The sequence below is a fragment of the Agelaius phoeniceus genome, chromosome Z (assembly GCF_051311805.1).
Source record: "Agelaius phoeniceus isolate bAgePho1 chromosome Z, bAgePho1.hap1, whole genome shotgun sequence".
Classification (NCBI taxonomy): domain Eukaryota; kingdom Metazoa; phylum Chordata; class Aves; order Passeriformes; family Icteridae; genus Agelaius; species Agelaius phoeniceus.
The window spans coordinates 57226889-57246124 of NC_135303.1; the positions used below are offsets into that span (position 1 = coordinate 57226889).

At 37.6% G+C, this 19236-nt stretch overlaps 1 protein-coding gene across 1 annotated transcript in view; it reads left to right on the plus strand.

Annotated features, from left to right (window-relative positions):
• The first annotated feature begins 2047 nt into the window (after nt 1-2047).
• SLC28A3 (solute carrier family 28 member 3) overlaps nt 2048-19236 on the plus strand; it is a 38173-nt gene continuing 20984 nt past the window's right edge. The window contains exons 1-5 of the mRNA XM_054652494.2: nt 2048-2198; nt 9727-9831; nt 13808-13890; nt 16417-16508; nt 17900-18089. Of these exons, the coding sequence (XP_054508469.2) occupies nt 2142-2198; nt 9727-9831; nt 13808-13890; nt 16417-16508; nt 17900-18089 (527 nt within the window). The 5' untranslated portion in view covers nt 2048-2141. The remainder of the gene's footprint in view (nt 2199-9726; nt 9832-13807; nt 13891-16416; nt 16509-17899; nt 18090-19236) is intronic.

The window sequence follows — 19236 nt, forward strand, 5'->3', positions numbered from 1 at the left end:
AACTAATCCATTCTTGTAAAAACACACTAAAATTTAAGAATATGTGTTTAATGCTTTGTCGCAGCCAAAAGAATCACATAAGAGGAAAACAGATGTCCAGGTTGGTTATCAGTTGAAATAGTGGCATGCGATATTCCTCAGACACATAACATATCTTGATATAAAAAAAAAAAGAAAACATATCTTCAAGTAAGTATTTAAACTAACCAGAAGGAAGGGTTCAATGTAAATCAAACATTAAATATAATTCTGACTGATCATGTAAAAAAATACCAGTGAGTTATCTAATTTTCTTTAAATATATGGTCCTCTGTCCACCAAAAAATAACAATATTTCATAGTTTTTATAGTTAGTTCAGGATTTTTATTGGAGGTATGGGTATTTTTGTTTTAATTATGCTGTGAATTTTCTAACATAAAATAAAATTCAAAGGAGGAAACCACACTGAAATTATTGAATCAATGTTATTCTGAGATTTCTTTTAAATGAGAAAAACTGTTTTAAAAAGTATCTAATGGGTTATCTAATGGGGCCAAGGAACTGTCTTGTAATAGTTATGATGGTAGAACTTTCTTCCATCATGCAAATGCAGATGACAGATTTTAAGATTGCATAGACTGGATTTGGAAATTATTCATTTCATTGTTTCCTCTACCTTCTTATGGTAAAAGCATGTTCAAACTTGGAAGGGGGTGGGGGGGGAGGGAGGGGCAGAGAAGGAAGAAAGGAAGGGAAAAAGCAGCTGAGGTATGCCGAAATCAGCAGGCAATTGTATAAAAACTTGTTAAAGATATTTGCAGTTATTTCTTGCTGAAGATTATTGTGCAGAAAGAAGTAATTAGTCAAAAAAATGTCCTCTACTCACAGGGCAAATACAATTACCAATAAACAAATTGATTTCAAAACCTGGGTCTCCAAAAATATTCTGAATACTGCAAACTGAAAAATCATTAAAAACCATGCACTCCTGGCCAAAAAACCCCCAGCTAGTCCTCTTTTTTGAGCAATAGTTATAATATTCAGAAAACACATATTGCGACAGTATGATTTATAATACTGTAAAACAGTTGGAAGAATACTCAGAAAGATGCATCATCTTATTTTTCATGTAAGTGTTCATTATTTTGAATAATATATTCAGTCGTGCCAATCCATTCTGGTTTTATACGTAAAACAGGGCACAGTTTTTTGCTTTTCACAAGGTGAGGCATAACTCATGACATTTTCCATCTGCATGTAAAAAGTTCTGAATGTAGGCAGCTAATGAATTCATAAATATACTTTGCTGCATTTCCAAGAAACAGAACACTGTAATTTTTGCTGTTCTTAATGGCAAATTTTTTATTCACACAAATCCTGTCTGACATTGGTGTCTGTAATAGTGCTAGTGTTTTCAGGACTTACACAGAACAAGCTGTATACGCAAAGTCCATAGTCAACAAAAAACAGGGGTAAGAGGTCCAATTGATAGTTTTAAGAACGCCTATTTTCAATACTGCAAATAGCAAGCCTGAAAAGTATCATAAATACTCTTCAGTTAAAGGTGAGTAATCTGTGGACAGATAATCAAAAGACTTTGTGCCATGAAATATAGGATGCCAACTGAAAGTGGCTTTACCAGACTTGTCAGAGTTTTGAGTGTTATTGACATTCTCGTTTTTTTCTCCTGCTAGATGAAGTCCCCAGCTACTATGAAAAATAAAGCTACCATAATATGACAAAAATAATGGCTTGAGAATACCTGTTAAAAAAGGACAAAAATTTGTTGGCCTCTCAAAATCTGGACTTGGAAGTTTTCATCCCACGCAAGTGAGGAAAGACAGAAGTCATATAAGTACACACATTTGCCTTTAGGACCACCCAGAGATATACTGTGTAAACTAAGTTTCTTGGGCCTGTAGGTGTCCTCCATTCTTGTCTCTGAAGGCCGTTTTCCATGCTGGCCAAAAGGGGCTGCGCTAGCAGAGCGAGAAGGTGGAGCTAAGTGGGAGTAAGGGTAACCTGAGAAGGCCTCCACCTAACTTGACTTTAAGTGGTACCGGTTCTGTAGATGGATTAACCAGGTCCTGGCTGATTCTGTCCTGTGCTGCAAGTAGCTTCCAGTATTCCAACGTTCACCCAAAAACTCCATACCAGGCACATGGAGATGACGGAGACCAACCGCGATCGCTCAGGAGTGCACAATTTGGCCTTCCAGGTAAGCGTGGTTTCCTTTGCTTTCTGGGGAAGAGGAAGGAGTTAAAAACATTGAACAATGTTGAATTCAGACCCCGAACAAAGAAAAAGCATTTTCTGCGCTCTGCCTGCAGGTATTTTACGACATTCTACGTGCTGATACCCTGCCAAAGTACACGGCTCTTATGAAAAAAAAGCTGAGCACAATTGACTTATTCAGGAATATGCTCTCCTCAGTGTTATACAGCTAGCTTTGAAAAGTGTCCTGACTTGGTAACATTTCATAGACTGATGGATCTCACAACTGGCTCCCATCTGCTCTATCAGTTGCTGATTTTTTCTGAGGGTAGGTCATTTACAGTTCTGTTGAAGAGAAGGTCAGCATTATGCAGCAGACACATAACTCATCAAAGCAATGTATTTCAATAATATGAGAAAAATTATAAAGTAATAATGTAATTATAGTGGGGCATAGCATTCTTCCATGCATAAAGTAAGCGCAATTGTTCTCTGCTCTCGAGAAGAGCGCAAAGAGAAGGAGCCCCCCCAGATGATTTTTGCATTTTCTAGGCATAAAATAAAATTAACAGCCGTTTAAAACCCACAGATTTCATAAGAGTAAGCAGAAACCCCCGCAAACGAACAAACACCACAAAAAAACAAACAAACAAAAAAAACCACAAAAAAACACCAAAGGTGGTTGTTATTTATTGTTTCCCAGTGCCCCAGCATCCCTGTGCTTTCACTGGAATTAGAGCAGACACAAACAAAAACTTGCGAACCCGCAGCCGGGCTGGCTCTCTGTACTTGTTGCTGAAAGTAGAATAAGTCGGGGAGCGACAGTGGCTGTGAAATACTCTGAAGAGGGCTATATTAACAAAGCAGCTCCTTGCTCTCCTTTGCAGTCTCCGATCCTTACGCTGCTCCTGATCTCAGCTAGCAGGAAGTGTGCAGCTGATGTGGGTATCTGCCGGCACTATCCAAATAACACAGAACGGGCTTTGAGATGCTAAGCATGTAGACTATTACATAACATCACCGACATTCAACTGCTATGTATATTTATTCATTGCGCTGTTCGGACAGAGAAGCCTGTCATGGAATACTTACGGAATGTAGGCAAGAGAGGTAACTCATAAAACATGATAGCCCAGTGGTTAGGCCTTTCTCCTGAGTAATCAGAGAGCTCTCAACTCATCTGTGCTTCGGAGCAGACGGATAAGCAATTTGAACTTGAGTCTCCGTCAGTTCAAGTGAGCGAGATAAGAGGTTTTATCCTGTGTTTTCACACAAAATATGTGACTAAACCAGCGTCATCCGCTTCCTAAATTTGTACTTACAAATTCAAAAAGGAGAAGAGTCCCTAGCTGCAAAAGCTCGGTGTTGAACTCTCTTAAATGGCATTAGCTGAAAATCACAGTTTTCCTCAGAGATCTGTGTAGCACAGTATAGTAACCCGGGTTAACCCTCTGCCTTACGCAGCTAGCTTACCTGGGCCATTTTTAATTACTTCTACAATGTCTTCTCTCCGTTTCAATATGTAAGTCCCTCCCTAGAAAAAATAAGACACAGAAGGAAATAGGTAAAATTCTGTATATAAACAAATCACAGTAAAAGCCACTGTGAACCACCTAAAAACTAAACAGTCTCATCATGTCCCACCATTTCTTGTGTTTAAGCTTTCCTTGTACAAAGAGTGAACATTTAATTCCTCCAAAATAAATGAGTCTTTATGTATTAGGCAATGAGTATCTTACCGAAACCACAAAATATAAAAGTGGTCTGGAAAAGGTATAGTTTAAACCACTTTAAGTATCCATAGGTACCTTCAGATGCACCTGAACCACTTAATGATTAATGCACATAGGGATAAAATAACAGACAAGTAAATCCGAGTTAGGCGATTTGTAAAGTAGACTTAAGTTAGTAAAAGAGTTCTCAATGCAATGCAAAGCAGCTCAAAGCTAACAAGTGATCGTTGAAGTATCATATATCAGACCTTTATTAAGTCAAGAATGAGAAGCACTGTGCTTTCTGTTGCAAAGGGATGCTAACGGGATGAAGAAGTTGCAATATAGAGTAGTCTGCTTTTTGATTTGTCACACAAATGCTCAAAGAGCGATAACTATGAGCTCTTTTCAAAATCTCGGTTGCTATTGATATGTAAACACACATCCATTTGTACTGTGGTAGGATTTTCACTGCGTCACCATTTTCAATGGTAGTGTAGTACACCCTCATTTAACAAATGTTAACTTTCAGATAGGATTGCATCCATGCAGCATGAAGTTACATTAATACCATTAATTGCATTTTTAAAAATGTCTGGTTCTGCAAAATACCAGCTACTTCTTTTGTGCACTATGCAGTTTCCACTTGAGCATAGTGTTGAAATTGCAGATACTGCATTGTTACCTTGTGATGATGCCAGTACCTGGGAGACTCAGAAGCAACTTTCCCCCTTATTAACGGCTCAAAATGGTCTCAAAAGACAACCGACAATAAACCCCAAAGGTACACGTCTGCAGTTTCCCTCTTTGTCTCTCTCTTTTTGATATTAGGAATATCTCAATTACCCACAGCCATCTGGGTGTAATACAATGGGTGAGCTTTTTCTATAGGTTTTAAGAAGATACGTAGCTTTCTTTACCTATACTGCCAGTCTTCCCTATCATGTTCCTACCATTCAGTAATAAAGTATTTAACTTAATAAAATCCAATGCAGTTGTTAAGACCTACATGCTAAAGTTGCCTGCTCTGGATGCTGCCTCATAGTACAATCTGTAGATTGCTGCACTGTTTATAATGAGATATTCAGATTGTTAATTTTTTTTCATCTTAAAAATGTCGTGTTATTTAAGGAACTTAGATCAATCATTATCCACAATTCAGAATATTTTTCCTGCTAAGCGTCTATGTACCAGCGTAACAGATTGTGTATCTATAGCTACAATAATGTCATACATAATGTGTGGAAATGCTGCTGTGTCTCTTGCCTTCAAGGTGATTCAGTCAACCTCTCATACATAGCACTGGCTGGCCGGAGGACCACTACACTTGCCCACAGCTTCCTGCTCCAAAACCCTGTATCACTAATAATAACCCTAAAACTGAGATTGGATTTACCTAGCTTGCCTTTAGCCCTCATTAAAGAGGCAAAACTTTAATCGTTCAGATCTCTGATAACATAAAACATCAAGTCACACTCACTCCATAAGGAATTATAAAAGCTGCATCTTAAAAAGAAACCGTAGGTGGGATGAATAAACTGCCCTACAGTTAAAAGCAACACAGAGGCAAACATAAATAAAGGGCAAAGGGAAGATAACAGCTAATAAATATTTATTGTTCACTGGCCTCCTATCCCTAGTGTTATGATGCATTAAACAGCCTGTACCTGTTTCTGTAGCAAAGCACAGCACGCTCTTAAGAAGTTGACTTGAGGAAGGATCCCCTTTAATATTCTGTCCCTTGCTCACAGTGCATAGGACATTTGTATTGCCATAAGGCATGCATCCATTTCCTTTAAACAAGCTTAAAACATATCCTAAAAAATACAATTTCTGTTTATTGCCATTTTTCACCGTTTCCTAAGTACTCTTGTCTGGTTGGTTAATTAAGACTATAGATGTTATTCAGAATTTATATTTGTGAGCATCCCTGTTATGTTTACCCTTAGAAATTAAGGAGGCATTGCACTGCATTATTTAACCAGATCCAGACAGGAAATTATGTAATCCTTTTCCACATTTTCAAAACTTGATTTCCAAAGCCATACTTGTTTTTTTTTTTTTTTTTAATAAAAACCCCTACATTTCAGGATAATAACCAGCTATCCTACCCTGAAAACCTAAATTTTTTTTCAGGAAACAACAATGTACTCAGAGCTGGGGAGTCTTACTTACAGTCCTTTTCAAAACAGCCCACGAAGATGTAGCCTGCTAAATTTATATCTGGCAGAATCTTTTTCTTACCTGTTGTTTATACAACTCATTTGCTGTAGTTTAGTACATGGATAATGAACATTCATCCTTCCTGCCTTGTAGACTGAGTTTTATAATTCGAGAGGTATTTATGAGTGCTGTGATTATTAATTTAAATAAATTCTTCCTCAATATTTAAAATGCATTTAAACTCCAGAATCATGGCAGTGGCTAACAAAAGATAGTACATTAGAGAAAACCTAGATGAATGGTGTTCAGGGTAGCTGAATATTTAAAGAGAAGCAAGTTTTAAACTGTAAACTAGATGGCTTCACTTCTGCTGGGCAAATACCATGAGAAATCTCTTGAGATGCAGCAGAATCCGACATTCTAACGTGAACTATTTTCTTTTGAAGCATCTATTTTCCAGTCAGCTCCTTGAGTATCCTGATTCTAATCTCCAACATAATGTAAGGACCCACCCTTAAACCATAAACAGTTTAAGCAGCTGCCTCAATGCAATGTTGGCCATCCTATTTTCCTCCCTAACTAGCATGAGCATAACACCATCTACTCCAGAGTGTCTACTATTGTTAAAAACACAATAGAAGTTAATAGCCCTTTGCAAAATCCATCCTACTTCTAAATCAAGGAGGAGATGGCAGGGAAGATCAAGGAGTGTAGGTGTGCAACAATACTAGGTGAATTAACAGCTCGTCAAGAGGGAACTAAACAAATATTGACACAGCTATGTCCTTGTCATTTAACCAAGTATTTTACAAGAGGGGAATTCCAAGCTCTTAAAGTAAAGCAGTTTGTGAAAGCAGAAACAAGGTTTCAAAACAGTTGTCATATTACAAGCATTCCAAATAGATGGGCCAATTCTGTAATCCTTAAACTGTGTAATAAAGCAAAGAGAATTTTCTGAAGCTTCTCTGTGAACTTCCTGCTCTCTCATGTCGTCTGGAGGTTGAGTAGGTTCAGAAGTGACTTCACATGCTGCTGTACTGGCCTGTGCTCATAACAGGATTGTGCTAACTATAGTTCCTAAGGCCTGAACTCCCACTTTCTCTTGCGCTGTTTTGTTCTCCAGACATTTACAGGGAGTTGAAAAGGATACTGAGTAAATGAGGTAGAAGTTTTCTGCCTTTGTTGAGCTGCTTACATATAGCAATCAGCAACAGTAGGTGATAAGCACGGACCATTATTTTGTTGAGGCGTTCCTTCAGTACCTCAGATACTAAGTAAGCAGGAAAGGGGAATAGATAATTTTATTTGTCACTTGAATATTTCTGTTCTTATTACAAATTAAAAATAGATTTTTTTTCTTCAAGCAATAGGGTTAAATAATATGTTTTCACCAAACAAAACAAACAAAAAAATTTTATAAAGGGGAGAATGAAGACACAGTTCTTAAAAAATTACCTGTGAAATAAGAAAACTACTCAGCTTCATGGCACTTATTCAAAGACTATTCGAGTCAACAGAAAACTTACTAGAGCAACCGTGTTAGCAATTGTAATTAACCAGTTTCTACTGAAACAGTAATAATCCAGAAATGTAATATGATCAGTTGAAATCACAACTTTTTAAATTCACAGAGAAGGGCACAATTCTATCAATCTGCAGCGTGGGCTACTGAGTTCCAGAAATTATGTGATGCTCTTAGTGGTTTTGTTACATTATCCATACATTCATATATTTTAATTATTCTATAAATGAAACTTCTTATGTAATTATTGCACTTGCGCAATGGGTTCACCAAAGTGACTTCTAGAGGTGTCTTCCAACATAGATTATCCTTTACTTGTGTATTTCATGAACAGCAACTTGCATGATTATTATTTTTCACACATTTACTGAAAAAGTTCTAGGAAATCTCTGCTTTTTCTACCTCAGCAATAAGTATAGAACTCTTGAAAGACAACATTCTCAGTGTGTGAGGGTGTGTGGATGTGAATTACAGAACACTTTGTAATTTGATTTTGCAATGCTGTCCTCTGTAGTATTTTTAATATATCTCAATGCTACAGTTAATCTCTGCTTCTTGTGACTTTTTTTTTTTTTTTAATTGCATGGAGCGTTCAGTAGCTGCGTTTGTTGCTGGCTGCAGGGGAAGCAAACCCCTCTGATAGTATGGTTAGCAGGCAAACAAGTGACAAGTGTTTCTGAAACAGAAATGTCTCTCTTAAGCTAAAGAAAACATACTCTTCACCTAGAAGTGAGCAAAATAATGTATCAAGGCCACAACACTTGAATAAAAAACCTCTTGTGACTCTCTCTTCTCCGAGACACAAAAAGTTACAAAAACACTTTGACTGAAACTGATTTTTTTGGTGAAGTTTAGAGGCAAAGTATCTTTAAGGAAAAGTGTTAGTAAGCATTGTTCTAGTTGCTTCTAAGGCCGTGTTTCTACAAAAAGGCAAAATTCAATTTATTTCTAGTAGTACTGTTTGTTCCTGTCTTTAGAAATTTTTTTGAATTTACTATGATTCAGGTTATTTTGTATTGTTCATGTGGAAGTGATTGTTTTAATTGTAAATACTAATTTACTGAGTTTATTGCCATGTAAATAATGAGATACTTCATGCAATAAAACCCAGTGAAATTATCGTACTGCAACTGCTGCCATAAGAAACCACTGAAATACAAAACATTCACAACAATTGCAGATGTAAGTTATCTGAAATTTTGTTTAGACAGCTTTCTTACAAAACCAGATGTCCTCAGACCATTAAAAAGAGATAACTTATCCTTCAAAACATTAAGAAACAAGAAAATTGAGATTCAGGATTTATTTTAAAAAATAAAAATTAATTGGGCTGGTTATGGCTGTTGTCATCTCTCTAATAAAAGGTATAACTCAGAGGATTAATGTGATAAAGCTAACTCCTCTCTTTAAAGATGCCCTGAGTATTTTATTCTTAGAGTAATATAAGTACAGGTTCACATTTATTCCATCTGTGTAAGGAGCACAAATACTGGAGCAAAGGTACTAACAATTGGGGAAGGCCCCAAATAGTCCATTTTGCCCTTGGTGAGGAGAAGGCTTGGAATTTTATAAACTTGTTGAACCAGTCCTGAAGAAGTGGACAGCACGATTCACCGTGGGAGACATGTGACTTTAGTCGAGAAAAAAGCAGATTCATTAGCTGAGTACCATTCATGGCCAAGGCACCTTTGTGCAGTAGTGCAGGGACTCGAACAGCCAAGCTTTGCACACCAAGTTTTGGGTTCCCTGTTGTGGTAAAGTAGCAAAGAGAATTGTAGAATCATTTAGATATTAAAAGACCTATAAGATCATTGAGTTCAACCATTAATCTAGTACCACCATGTTCACCAATTAACTGTCCCCCCAAAGTGCCACATCTACAGGTTTTTGGAATGCTTCAGGCATGAGTCTATCACTTCCCTGGGCAGCCTGTTGCAATGCCTGACCACCCTTTCAGTGAAGAAATTTTTCCCAATATCTAATTTAAATCTCTCATGGTGTAACTTGAGGCCATTTCCTGTCACTCACTCACTTGCTTCCATGGTAGCCCAGGCCTCAGATTATAAATCAGTTCTTATTGTACACAAGAAAGGCCTTCAGCTTCTTATTTGAACCAATGTAATTTCTGGTCCTAGAATGACAGTGATGATGGTGTGGATGATACAAATCTGAAAGTCTTTGGAGACAATTCACAGACAAGCAAGAATTCACAAAATAAGGAAACAGTGCATATTAATCAGGTATGTTTTTTCTTTTTTTTTTCTTTCTTCCAAATAACCTTATGAAAATTAGTAAACTTCAAAGTTAATGTCAGCAATGTATTAGTATATCCAAGGCAGATATTCTAACAAAATCTGAATATAATTTAAAATGTATAAACAGACAGTCAAGTTCTATTCTCAAAAAATACATTAAAGAAAAAAGATTGCATGTGTAGAGTTCAGAAAAAATGTATTCCAATGTCATAATGGCTTCATACACAATACAAAAGAGGCATCAGAAATGGTAGTCAAGGGGAAGACTGGAAAAGGAGTTGCCCCAGAGTTGCCCCATTTTCTCATAAGAAGGTGAAAAAAGAGAATCTGTAATCATTGGTTTTAGAGATACAGCCCTTCAGTCAGACAAAGAATTCATATTACTAAATATCTAATAATAAATTAATATTGAATTATTGAATAAACATCCTAAATAGGGAAAATTTCAGACAAACACAAACTTGAGGCAATAGGTCCTGTGTAAAAATGACCAGAGAGGAAGAGACCACAATGCAGATTATTGTAATAATAAACACTTTTATTTTGACTTCTTTTGACTGTATGTTTATTTAAGCCCATGTACTGAGTATCCTGCTATGAAAACATGAGAGTCAGGTTAAAAAAATCCACAGGTATTTCACCATTGTTAGGTATTAATATTTTCACATCGTCACTCCAGAAATAACTTGCTACTCTAAAAATTCTATTCTATTGTAATCATATCTACTTGCCAAGTTTGGTAATGGTACTCAAAGCAGCATATAAGAAATACTTGATGCAGTGGGTACTCATTTCTATCTTCTATTGTTTTCTTGAATATGATCAGAGGCAACAAAGGCATGGTGCAAAGTAAGGACTGCTCTCAGAGTTGAATTAATTTCAGATATACAGTGATGGAAAGAATCACTTAGAATGTTCAGATAAGCACTCCTGGAAACTAGATTGAAAGCTGAGATCCTAGGAGAGAAAGGTGGTAGATGGTGTCTATACCTTCATCTTCAAAAAAGCTGGGAAAAAGGAAATTGTTAAAACAAAAAAAAAAAAGAAAAAAACCCCAAAAAACTCAAAAAGGACTTTCAGAACTGATTGAAACTGTAGAAAATTGGAGAAAAGTACTGACATCTATGAAAGCTTTATTTTTAACAGAGAAACCAATTTCCCACTGAAAAAGTTCATCTGAAAACATTCTGCCACTACTTGGTTCAAGAGTATCAGAGATGTGTATATTTGCACCAGCAATTTCTCTGGTACACTGTGATAGAAGCATAAAAATTTATTTTGGGGGTCTTTACAGTATGGACTTAGCAGTGTCTCCCTTTGCTTGCAGAAGTTTACATGCTCCACATAGCCCTTAGGTAACTCTCAGCAAGGGTCAACACCCTCCATGAGCCAGACCTATGTATGTTTAATACATAGTTATAATGTTTGGCCATGAAAAAAATAAAAGGGGTTTGCATCCGTTCTCCAATTTCCTTTTGTATTTGTAAGTGACAACTTTCACACAAAGTTGTCTTTGATTTCAGATTTTCTCACGTTTTAATGTCATTGTAGGAAAGCATTTTGACAAGAGTGACACAGTAATATTCTAAGCATATTAAATACATTGTGAACAGTGTGAAAAGATGTAAATTGATGCTTTAGTATTTGTATTTTCAAAAGAAAAAATAGCTTATATTCTCAAAACAAACCATATATTTCAGAAATTCAGAGAGTCAGAATTCAGGCTGTGGGTGATCCAGGCACAAGGAGTATGTTGTGGCATGGGGAAAAGAGATAGGAGAGCATGACCTGGCCTAGGCAGAGCAGAAGTGGTGGCAGTGGGACTGATGGTGGGGATGAAAGCAATATCTGAAGGACATGAGCTTCAAGCTGTGACCAGGAGAGTCGACACAGTGCCAAAGGGAGTGTAGCTGCCTGTGAACGTGAAAGCATGGTGCTTCCACCTGGAGGGCTGGGACTCCTTGGATTTTATAATGTAAATTTAAAAAAATCTGTGAGAAGCACTGGTATGCAATATATTCCAAATTTAGTCTCAGGAATAAATGATATTTACATATTATCACCACTCAGTGTCCCTCAGATAAGATGCCTACCTTGAACAGCCATTGAGAAGAGTACTGCCAGTTACCAAATGTAACTTAGTAGGCATTTTTCAGGTTTGCTTTATTTCACAGTCAAGATCAAAGAGCCAAAGAAACTGAGTTTAGTGAAAATGCAGCCATATGTTGCAGTGCAGCTCCATAGCACCCTGCAAAAACTACAGTCAAGAGGACCAACTGGTCCTGCTGGTCTTATGCTGAGCTTTCCCTAGGAGAACGAACAGCAGCTTCCATGTATATATTCCCCTGGTCTCACCGTGTGTTAAGTTTTGCCTTTGAGATCATTAAAGCCTGAAGATACTTGACAGGCTGAAAGAAATATGACTGTTCAGCTGGGAGAAGAGAAGTTCCAGGGTCCCACTGTGATTTTTCAGCACTTAAAGGGAGCTCACAAAAAATAAGGAAGAGGAACATTTTATAGGGGCATGTAGTCATAGAACATGAGGAACTGGATTTAAATGGAAAAAGGGTAGGTCTAGAACAGATATCAGGAAGAAATTCTTTACTGTGGGGGTGATGAGACCCTGGAATAATATGCCCAGAGAAGCTGTGGATGCCCCTGAAGGTTTTCAAAGTCAAATTGGTTGGTGCTTTGAGAAACCTGGTGTAGTGTGGGGTGTCCCTGCCCATGGCAGGGGGTTGGAACTCTGATCTTTAATGATCTTTAAGGTCCCCTCTAACCCAGGCCATTCCATGACTCTGTGGTTCAAGTCTCTCTCTGGCAACTAACTGAGAGTTTTCCAGGGCTTCTGGCAGCACCTGCAGCAGGACAGACAGCCAGAATGCAGGGGCCAGGGCAAGGTCTGTGGTGGGCCTTGCTTTCCACAACAGACTGGGGAATTGACTTACCGTAAACAAAAGTGACAGAATAACAAAAGGTAAACTCACCTGCAGATTGTCACTGCTCCAAAAGTGGCGGAGCACTGTGGGCCACTCTTGTGAAGAGGGTAGGACATGTCTGCCAGGCCAGGCCAGGACTGTCTTGTCATCGCTCTGGTCATGGCCAGACACTCCAGGCTGCTCAGCCAGTCACGGTGCTCAAAGGGAGAGGCCTGAGTGCCACATGCAGGTACGCTGCTGTCTTTGAACACAATGGTTGCCTGCCCCAGGCCCTGGCCACTCTGCAGGCCCCACCATGAGCATGGAGGTAAGTAGCCATGGGACAAGCTCCATCCTTGTGCCCCACTGGAGTGGGACAGGGGACGAGGTGCAGCATGGGCAAGACAGCCTCCATGGGTGTGCTGGGTGTGCTGGAGCAGCTTCGGGCTGTGCCCCTCCTGGCCCTCAAAGCAGTCCCCAGACAGGGTGCAGGGCAGCCTGTAGTCATACAAAAGCTTTAACAGTGCCATGATTATGTGGACTCAGGCAATAAATTTTCTTAAGAATAAAATTTTTGGCTTAGTTAAATTTCTAAAACACTGAGCATTGCTCAGTTTAACCGGTCTCCATATGCAAAAGTTCCATCATATTAAAGTTCCGCAAAGAGACAAGCAACAAAATCTGGGGGTGTCTACAGGAGGTGCTGGGCCAGCTGGCTAATTCACAGCTTGCCCTTTTCAACCGTAGGCAGTACAGGGCCTCCAGCTATGAGGCCCTGCCCTCTTCAATGCTGAGTAATGCTGGTATTTTTCCCTCCTTTATTTCCCTTTTGAAAAATGGTATGGATGGCTTGGGAAACTCCTCAGCTAGTCTAAACACTGATCAGAGATTTGGTGGCAGATGGGAGAGCTGGAACCATGAATGCAGGGGAGGCAGGAAATTCTAGAGGCTGCTTCAGCCAGCTGCCAGTGGGGATGCTTTTTTGCACCTTACCTAAGAAGCATAAAACTTTCTGACAACCTTGGCACTAATCTGCTTTCCAGGGGGATGAATACATCAATATTGAGAGTGATCTGCATGAAAACAAACGTGCCTCCATAGATGATGAGCAACCACGCCTGAAAGGGTAATGTGTTATCGCATGAGTAAGACTTCCACTCCATCCTGGCCAAAGCAAAAAGCTGCCAGTGTTTATGCTTCTGGAGTGACAGCTCTAAATCTCACTGCCATACCCCTATGCTACACAGACCTTTCTATTGCCTAGCAATTTTTGTAATACAGAAACACAGCTTGTTTAAAACTATTATACCTTACAAATGACATCTGTGATTGTGGAACTATCCTTTTAAAGCCTGGCAAATTAAAGGAGCAATATTTTTTTCTTGTACAATAACTTCTTTTCCAATATTTCTAGAGCAGTGTTTTTTACACAGAGGTCTTTTCTTTTACACAGAAAGAGTGGTCTCTTTCAGGAAGTTGAAGATTCACTAGTGTCTTTCATTTGCATAGCCATTTGCTCCAGCACAAAGTAGGAACAGAACAGCTGTGAAGAAAGCTATTTTAATGGAACAAAAGTTTTGCTTTGTGTTTGCTCTACTTCCAAGTGATCACAGAGTGAAAGCACACATCCACATTTTACTTGAGGATTAGGTATTTTTGTGAAAGCTGTAAACCCTGTTTTAAGGCATTAAAAAAGTTAAGACACAATACTTAAAATCATATTAAAGGTTCATGTGTGTTACTGATTTCTTTCAACAAATAGTACTGAATAGCCTGCAGTCTAAGACATAGCCCTTTTGAAAGATCAGTCTGTTGATAACACAGATTCACTGCAAGTGCAAGGTTTTAGCATTCACTTCTTAAGTGCATGCACAACAGAAAATTGATTTTTGCGTTACAAAATGCAAGCAAAAATAGTTTTGACATATACAAATATTTTACATTAATGTGTTAAAGTGAGATCTGTTTTTTCAACATCTTCAGTTATATTTCAAGCCTATAGGATCAGCTTTTAGAAAATAATGTTTCCTTAGTAAATTAACCAAGTTTCATAAGGAATATATTTTTTCTGCCACCTTTCAGAACAGAGCTGCATATTTATGACTTTTGTGCTAAAATATTTTAAGATATTGTGGTACCAAAGTCATAAAAGCCTAAATTAATAAAGTAAAAAGAAGAGAGAGAGGTGTTTGATAAAAGAAGAAATTACAAAAACATTGTAATCTGAAAGTAAGAAGTTTAAATCCCAAAGGGCTCATAAGTAGCAGTATTTTTTTCCCTTTTCTTGGGTGATGGAATCATAAATTTGATGAAGTAACTGCCTTTTTCATCTATTTGTCTCTCATTTCTCCTTTTTTCTTTTCCTGTTGTATCTAATCTCTCTGCTGAGGTTGGGTAGATAACCTAATGTTCTTACAAGTTAGAAAAAAAAGTGCTATGATTTGTGAAGCTACAGGAATTCCCAGAACTGAAATTGAAGCATCAAAAGCAATCAGGATTTCTCCGAGAACCTATTACTCTCTGTACTTGCGAAGGTGTGTGCTCCTGCTCTGTTCTTCAGTGTACTGATATAATTTAAATTAATATTTCTTGTTTATCTCAAATTTATTTTACATTAATTGAGTTTTTTTGAGTGCAGAAAATATGGATATTAATGTTGGATTTCAGTGTTCATCTAACTCCAGCTGCATTTATTTTCCAAACAAGTATAGTCCAGATAATTAGCATCTCTAAATATAGCATTGCCTTTATGGACTGGGAATGCGAGAGACTGCTTCAGAGATGTGCCTCTCTAAAGCAGTGCCTCTGAGATGAAAGAGACATAGCTGTAATTTTTTTCCAGCTTGCACAATATGAAGGTGTTTTTTTAGCCACTACTTCAGTAATTGATATAAGTCCACGTCACCAGCATATTTAACATTGGAAACCTCTGTTAAATTAACTCCCTTAACTGCTATTTCCCTAAATTTTGACCTCCCTCATGAAATCATGCTGTTATCTTTAGTGAGGAAAACAAAGGAAGTGAAATATGTTATAATTGGAAGAACTGACGCTAGAGCATGACATTCAAATATAACAAACCATTTTAACATCCATGAGATGATGAGATGAAAAGTTAGTGCAATAACAATCAAATTTTAAAAAGTACAGAGACATCTATGCACACTGTAATAAGGTTTTAGATGGGTATTGGTTATTTTACACACACACAAATGCAGCCTTAGGCCTTCACAATTCCAGCAATACTACTATTCCACATCATAATGCTGGGCTAGCTGTATTAACAGATTTTGTGGGTCTAGTAATGGACACTGAATCTTAAAACTACACACTCAGTTTGCATCAACCCTATTAAAAGATCTCTTCACAGAAGAGCTGCACTTCAGAGGGTAGCAGAACTGGCCTGCTGACTTTGGCCCATTATGTAGATGACAATTGTCCCATTAAATACCTGCCACATTTTCTTTTTCACCTGACCAGCATCAACCCATAGAAGTCCCTCTCAAAAGGAACTTTATATTTGGCACTTTGACATCCAAATATAATCCTCTCCAAATTCAATAAACTTCAGTGGAGAAATTTTGACCAATTTAACACAATTTTCTTCTGCAAAAGCTTACATGTCTATTATTTTGGGGTTTTTTTTCCCTAGGCAATTAGAAAAAAGGTATGATGAAGTCTGTGAATTTTGCAAGAAACATAAAACCAGAATTCATTATGTGGTCTATGGAATTTTAATAACAGGTACAGTATATTATACTCAGGATTGCTGAAGCCTTATTTATTTACCTGTATGAGATTATAGGCTGCACTGTCTTTGTCCAGCATAAAAACTCTTGACTCTCTTTAATGATGTATTTCAAAGTAGTTAAGAATTTAGTCGCAGAGAAAATTCCAGATTGCAAAACCTCCACTCATTCTCAAACATAACAAAAGCACAAATCTTGCTAAACTGCTTCTCCAGCATGTTTAAAGTCTGACTAGCAATTATACTTGCGATAACAGCATAGTTCAGACGTTGGGTCTACTCCATTACCAGCTGACTCCAAAATTACAGTTTCAGTAACTTGCCCAAGGTCATGAAATCACTTTAAAAATTGTCAGGCACCAAATAGGACTGAACTTAAGTCATCAGGCTGGAAATGAAAGCTTTCTTTGCTGACCCATATCAGTCCATACTCACTGCAAATTTTTTCTGGAGTAAATGTACTTATGAGAGTATGCACAGCAAAATCATTCAGATATTCTTCTTTCTCCCTTTCCTAATTAGCCTGTAGGTTGTTTTGTTTCCTTCTACTTCACCAAGTTTGTTTTTGAGATCTTCCTACTTGAACACTGGGAACACAGAGACTTGAAATATGTCCATGAGTACACCAGGAGGCGGTTATAAAAGTGTTGCTTGCATGCTGAGTATCCTGCCCTCATAACTAATCTTGTCTTGCTTTATCATAGAACAGACATATTCTGGCTCCAGAAAATGAGTGACTTATAAGAATATGTCAGGATTTCATTAATTCCATAAAAACCAACTTGCATTACAAAAATCAGTAGTCCTCTCCTTTATTTGCCACAGATAAAATCCAATCATTCTAAACAAGAACTGATTTTTTTTGGCCAGCATTTATCTGCAGTGAACCTGTCAAATAAATAATTTCATAGATACTTTATGAAATAAGTTACTTTTAAGCTTCACAATTACTTGAGGTCATCAAATCAGTCAAATGACATATGTTAATAAGTGTTTGTTTCTAGTTTTATTGGATAAACTCATCCTCCTTTGAAAAAAAAGAGCATGACTCATGCTCCTAATTCATAACTTTTACACAGGAAAAAGAAGTTCTTGTAGATGGGTTTCACTTTTCTGAGTGATTAACATGTTTCATAGGAACTTACCTTGGCAAAAACATACAATCTGCCTTGACAGAATGAAAGCCACCTTTCATATCAATGAGCATATCGTAAGTAACAAAACTATCCAAAAAAGCAAGATTTTTCAGTATTTAGGCTGAGAGTCAGAAAAGCACCAAAAAGATAAACGCAGGCCTGACTTTGATCACCTCTTATAAATTTAAAATTTGATCCTATTTTAAAAAAGACCAACCTAACTGACATATATATTCTTGTTTCTGTGACAGCATACTTGGCAGTAGTTATTGCAGCCTGCACTTTGAATTTTCAGAGAGCTTTGCCACTCTTTGTCATCACTGTCCTTGCCGTCTTCTTCATCTGCTGGGATTTCTTTATAGCTAAGTATGAAGACAGAATTGCTGCATTCTTTTCCCCTGGAGACCGATATCTGAAAAAACAGTGGTTTTGGCTGAAATGGTAAATATTACTTTCTATTATGTAGAAGGACAATGCACTAGTCAGGTTACCCTTATGATTTTATTTCAGCTTACTTCCCCATAAGAACAGGGAGATGGGTCAATCACACATATCTCATAAAAATCACAGAATAATTCAGTATTTACCAGGAAAAATCCCATTCAGGATTTCAATGCAGTAGTTAGGGATCAAAAGTCTTGGCAGAAAGCATAGGAGAAATACCACAAATTGAGGTGGGAAAAGTTTGTGGTTGAATAAGGATATGTTCACAAAAGTTCATGTGTGTTGCAGCCTTTTGCATTCATTCTGAAAACCAGAAAGTTCTTCACTGTTCACAGAGCTGTTAGGTTCATATGAACCTTAACTCTAACATTTGCAAACTGCTAAAGATTAGAGTCTATTATCTAGACACTGTGTTTCCACATATCCCCCTAGAAATTTTTACTTGACCTTCAGGAATCAAAACATGCCAGCCAGATTTAATGTCATAATAAGGTTGTATGACCTTACATATCCTTTGGGATAGTAGACATTCATCTGGTAGATATATAGTACACAATTAGACCTGTCAGACACTTATTTCAAGTATTCCTGAGCAGTGACCAGGGATCTTGAAGTTATCCCTGGCAAAATAAGGAGAAAAAGGAGTCTTGTAGACCAAAGAAAAACCAAATAAAATATCATTAAAAAGGAAAACGAAATTAACTAGCTACTATCTATTTCAGCTAGGTCACCTACTAGCTGAGAAAGAAAGAGTTTTAAGGAGGAGTCATTCTCAGTTCAGGATAATGTCCCAGATTATTCTTCAGATTTAGAAATAGCTTTGCTAAGAAAGGTGTTTTAAAGATTGTGGTCCTTTTGCTCAGCAGCCATATTAGAGAGCAGTCACACACAGGGATTTCCATTAGATGATCTGGCAGCTCTCTAAAAGAAAGAGCAAAAGGAACAGGAAAAGCCCTGAGGAACAGATGGAACAAATGGGGGCAGTGAGTGCTGTATTATCTGGGCTGCAATCTTTAAATTGTACATATCACAGGTTAGGGGCTTAACTGTTTTCTTCCAGCAGAGAGAAAGTCTCTCAGGTGTAGAAAGGGTTACTCAGCATTGCAATGGCCAAGCCATTTTGTGGAATTTGCCTGCAATGTTT